The sequence below is a fragment of the Pteropus vampyrus genome, unplaced genomic scaffold (assembly GCF_000151845.1).
Source record: "Pteropus vampyrus isolate Shadow unplaced genomic scaffold, Pvam_2.0 Scaffold1, whole genome shotgun sequence".
In the NCBI taxonomy this organism is placed as follows: domain Eukaryota; kingdom Metazoa; phylum Chordata; class Mammalia; order Chiroptera; family Pteropodidae; genus Pteropus; species Pteropus vampyrus.
The window spans coordinates 41,778,884-41,783,839 of NW_011888782.1; the positions used below are offsets into that span (position 1 = coordinate 41,778,884).

General features: G+C 34.9%; 1 protein-coding gene across 1 annotated transcript in view; it reads right to left on the reverse strand.

Annotated features, from left to right (window-relative positions):
* The window catches only part of ADGRG7 (adhesion G protein-coupled receptor G7), a 65,696-nt gene that overhangs the window by 26,910 nt on the left and 33,830 nt on the right, over positions 1–4,956 (reverse strand). Inside the window, exons 9-10 of the mRNA XM_011355735.1 lie at positions 2,527–2,690; positions 2,046–2,201 (exon numbers count right to left, since the gene is read on the reverse strand). Of these exons, the coding sequence (XP_011354037.1) occupies positions 2,046–2,201; positions 2,527–2,690 (320 nt within the window). The remainder of the gene's footprint in view (positions 1–2,045; positions 2,202–2,526; positions 2,691–4,956) is intronic.

Consider the following 4,956-nt stretch of genomic DNA (forward strand, 5'->3'; position numbering starts at 1 on the left):
AATAAGATCCTGTCATTTTTTTAAAGGTGGTTTAATTTTGTGTGCTATCTATCTCAATATTTTAGTGCATATCCATTAAAAAAGTATATTTTATGTGAGTATGTACTATTAGGTCTAGAGAGGTAATAGCAGTAATCACTAGGTGGGTAGGATATATATAATTCTTCTTACTTATCTGTACTTTCTAATTTTTAATTGTTAAAATTTAAAAAGCCATAATGCTTATTTATAAAACATGAAAGCAATATAGAAACAAATAAAAAAGGACATATTTCTCTTTACTGCCAGCTATCCCACATCATACCCTGCCTCTTGAAAGTCTGTCTCTAGAGGTGGCTTTTTTTATGTGCTTACAAATATTATCTGTGTCTCTTGCACAAATATATAAATAATATAATATAATGTTAAAATAATAGAATCATTCTTGAATTGCTATTTAAGACCTCGTAAATGTTTTTCCATATCAGTATATTTCTGTTCAGTAGGTAAACCTTCATACTTTATGCAATGATTTTGTAGAAAGAAAATAAAAATAAAATAAACTTAATTTTAAATAATAATAAAACGAAAATCTCATGTTTCTTCCTATCTGAAGTATACAAAGTAGATGACAAAAAAATCATGGAATACCTAGATCTTCAGATTATAGAAAGCATCTATTAACTTAGAGCCTATCCGCTCTTACTTTACATATGTTTCTAAGTGGCCTTTTAAAAATTTTTGCAACCCAAAACTAATTATAAATGTGAGTAGGTAGTTATTAAGGCAGATTCAGATATTAGTGAGAAAGAATAGCTGAAAGCCTGACCTCAAAAAAGGAAAATAAGATAACTATGATGATGTATTCTGTATTATTTAGCATATAGCTCTCTGAGCTTTCTACAACTATTCAATGATACTAATGACCTGAAGCTATCAAAAAAGTTAAAAGTTTATCTTTATTGTGTTCTGATTGAGAAAGCAGATCTCTGTGTAATACGAGTTAAAAAATAAACAATCAAAATCGATTAAAAATAAGAAAGATTTGATAATTAAAATAAGAAAAGTATAGTTATCTTGAAAATGTTTTTAAAGCAATGTTCTCTAATTTGATAGTCTATGTTGTACCAGTATGTTTTGATCTCTATTGGCTTCTCAAATACAGCTACATCATAGCTACTAAGGAATGAAAACATCTACTTCTCTTTGGGAGATTCATAGCATTAATAGCCCCTTAATAAGGGTGAGACACCTATTCTCCTGCATATAAAAGCATTCCATCAAATATATAAACTAACATTTTTTGGTTTCACCAGAATAATAGATTTCTGAAAATGAAACAAACAGAAGTCCTCTTCTTAGAGGGGTCAGCCCAGAAAGAAACCTGACTATGAGAGGTGAACACACAGTGTAAATATATATATGCCTTACTGTTAAACAAAACAAAACAAAAAAAGAAGAGTCAGCCCAAGAACTTTCAGAGGTGCAATACAGCTGCACACCAGAGCAAAGTGTTAATCAGTGACACATAGAATACACACAAAAACTATAGGACAATTGAATGAATTCAAGAGTTTTTCCTCTTACATCTTCTAGCATAAACTTAGTAACTGATTACAGTGGAAAACAATCATTGCAAGATGATTACAACGGAAAAACTTTCAGTTGCTGATTTAAACTGACCACCCATATATTGAACCTTTCCCTAGTGCACAGCTCTACAGCCTTGCCTCTGACTAGAACAACTTCATGCTTCAGAACATGCAAGTTAGTTAAATGGAGTCTGTCAGCTCCTCTTTTGCACATGGGCTCCCTTCTCATTAAACACACAGTGCTGAACTCATCTATCCTGAGACATAATTGCAAAAAAAAAAAAAAAAAGCAAAACAACCATATTCTACTTGCCTTTACCAGCACTTCCCTTTATAATCTTATCTCTCCATTACCTATTTTTTCATTTAATCTGAGTTTAGTATTATGTAAATTAAACCCCAAGGTTAGCACATACCAAAATTGTGTATAAAGAAAATTCTTGTCTGGAAAAAAATTACTATGTACACTCTTACCATTAATACAGCAAAATTAGTGGTATGCGTGCAGTAGCAGCGTAAGAATTCATTATTGCTTCCCCTTTTGTAACAGCCATTTGTGTCCCAATCCTTCATTGAAAAATTCCAATAGACACAGGCATAGGAATGGAGTTGAAATTCTTTTGCGTTATGCTGTGAATTAAGAAGACAATTGCAACTGATTTTTTAATGTTTAATTGGGTAGAAAAAATCAAATAGGATAAGATAAGCATATGAGAAATCAGTTAGATGTGTACTAAGCATAACATATTCATTATAGATTGGAAAGGGGAAAAGGATGTAAAATTCAAATTAGCTAATTTTGCAGTTAGCTAGTCTTATAGAAAATATGGGTGGGTAGAAGGTTAAATTAATACTTTCAAAGAGTTTTTCTGTGGATTTCTTTTGCTCAAAGTATTCTTGTTTTTGTAATCAAAAGTTGGCAGAAATTTTAACTTTTGTTAACAGAAAAACTCACCTGTGGACGAAAGACCATTTCAACGGAAGGACTCTGATTTTTTTCGTTTTTATTAACTGTGCCAGAGATAATTTTTTGACTAAAATTTGATTTAGTTGTAAAAGTTTTTGATTGGAAAAGCTTGCTGTTTTGATATACCACAAAGCCACATGACTGGAGATTAACTGTGAGGGAAAAAAAAAAGACACGAAAATCAATAAATGAACCCTACGATAAACAAGAAATAAAGTTCCATGTCATTATTGAACTGCACAGTTGCTTAATATGTGAGTAAAGTGAGATTAAGTAAAGTACTTAATTGCAACACATAATTAACATATGTAACCTGTGGTTGGCCATTCCACCCACGTTAAATTTTTTTTCTGAGGTTCAGATTCCTTACCTTGTGAATGGAAATACTAACTCCTGCCTAACCCACCTAAAGGCAGTATTGCAAGGATCTCACATATAATGTAAACATCTTGCTTTCTCCACAGTGAAACATAGTTAACATGACGTGCAGGTAAGCCAAGCCCATTTGCTTCCCGCTCTGATAAGACATAGGGTAAGAAAGAGCAAAGGGAAAATATTAGGGCAGTTGTGTCTACAGAAGCATTCTGTGAGTCTGTCTTCTGTTCAAAGGGACTGAGCAGGGACCAGTCTATTAAGAAGCAGAGCCGGTAATTCAAGTCATTCATATAAGGGACTCTTTCATTGGAGCCAGGTTCTTTTCATTATCTCTTGAACTGTTGGTCACTGCTACTTCATGACAGTCATGGGCTTTCCCAGGGCTGAAGACCATTGTAATACATTTCTTCAAGACATTGGAAAAAGTGGTAGACTGTTCCTCAGAAATCCTAGAAGAGCACGGCCACAGTGATGGATTTTGTGGTGAGGCTGGCCATGGCAGTGCTCAAACAGAATCACATTAGAAATGCCTCTTAACACTTCATACAAATGTTTGTCATATTTAAAATAACAGAAGCACCAACAATAAGTGTGCATTTTAACTGAATTAATTCTCTGAACTCTGCTATCTTTCATAGTGATATAAGAAAAACCAGCCTATTCAGTCATGTGATTTGAGAGAGAGATAGACAAGGCCCGAAAGCTCCCAAAATGTCCTCCATAGCAACCTACATTGTTCTATCTTCAATCTGGATATGAAGACATTGGTTTCTAGAGTGTTTTTGTGGCACACTGACTTCACCAAATTGTTCCTCCTGGACACTAGATAACAAAGTTAACCCTAAAAAATGCAATAAGTTTTCTTATTATTTTTTATAAAAGAATGATATGCTTGATGTAAAATTCAAAATCCTGGAAGTATATAGATTAAAAGATGAAAGTCCCTGCTCAGCCCTCTCCTCATTTCTACATATTTTGGTCATTTATTAGAAAATCATCATTTCATCTAGATATTCAGATTCATTAGAAGAAATTATATTCACCACTATCTTGTAATTTTTAAAAAATCTCTACTTCAATATTGGAGAAGAAGCATGGTGGAGTGAGAGACATCCCCAGATTTCTCCCCTTGAAACAACAATAAGCTAAATATCTAAAACTCAACCAAAAAACATCTAAACTGCACACCAGCAAGTCTGAGCATGGGATCTGCACATAAGAGTATTGGGCAGTAGACTGGGAAAGATAAAGAAGATGCCTCTTGCAGCCGCCAGACCTCCCTGGGGACAGAGGGGGGTGGGGGTGGAGAGAAGGTGCAGTGGCTTCTCTGAACAGCCCTACCTGGGAATGCTGTGATTTCCGTGCATCCGGGGGCAAGGCCCAGTATTAAGGGCAGAAAGCAGAGAAGCAGGATGGCAAAGAAACAACAGTTGATTTTTACTGGCTGGGATTGCAAAACGGAGGCTGAGTTGCAGCCCCCAACACCCCCCGACCCAGAGGGCCCCTACCTCCATTCCATCCAAGACCAAACACTGCAGAGCCCAGGGGAATCTGAGCAAATGCTACCAAAACTGTCGCTAACACTGACAAGGACTGAGAGAGGGTAGCAAGCATGATTAAACATCTATAAGAGAAAAAATGGCATTATTAAGGCTTTATATAAAGCAGGGATCCAAGAGGCTTAGACGCCACCTACTGGAAACCAAAAGAAAAGTGCCTTCTTTGCAACAGCCTGAAGAGAGTCCTTTACATAATAAATCTTTCTGGAAAAAAAGTAGAATACACATTCATTAATGCCCAGGTGGAGAAATAGTTCATTAAACACCATGAAAACAAAGTGACAAGGCCTCTCAGAAAGAAAGAGAAAAATCTACAGAAAATAAGCTTACAGACATAGAAATATGACTTAAATGACAGAGAAACAAGATGATACTTCTGAAAAAACTCAATGAGTTCCAAAACGAGTCATATCAACAATTTCAGGAATTAAAAAAAACAACTAGATGAGCAGAATGAGTTCTTTAGCAAGGAGATAGAAACCCT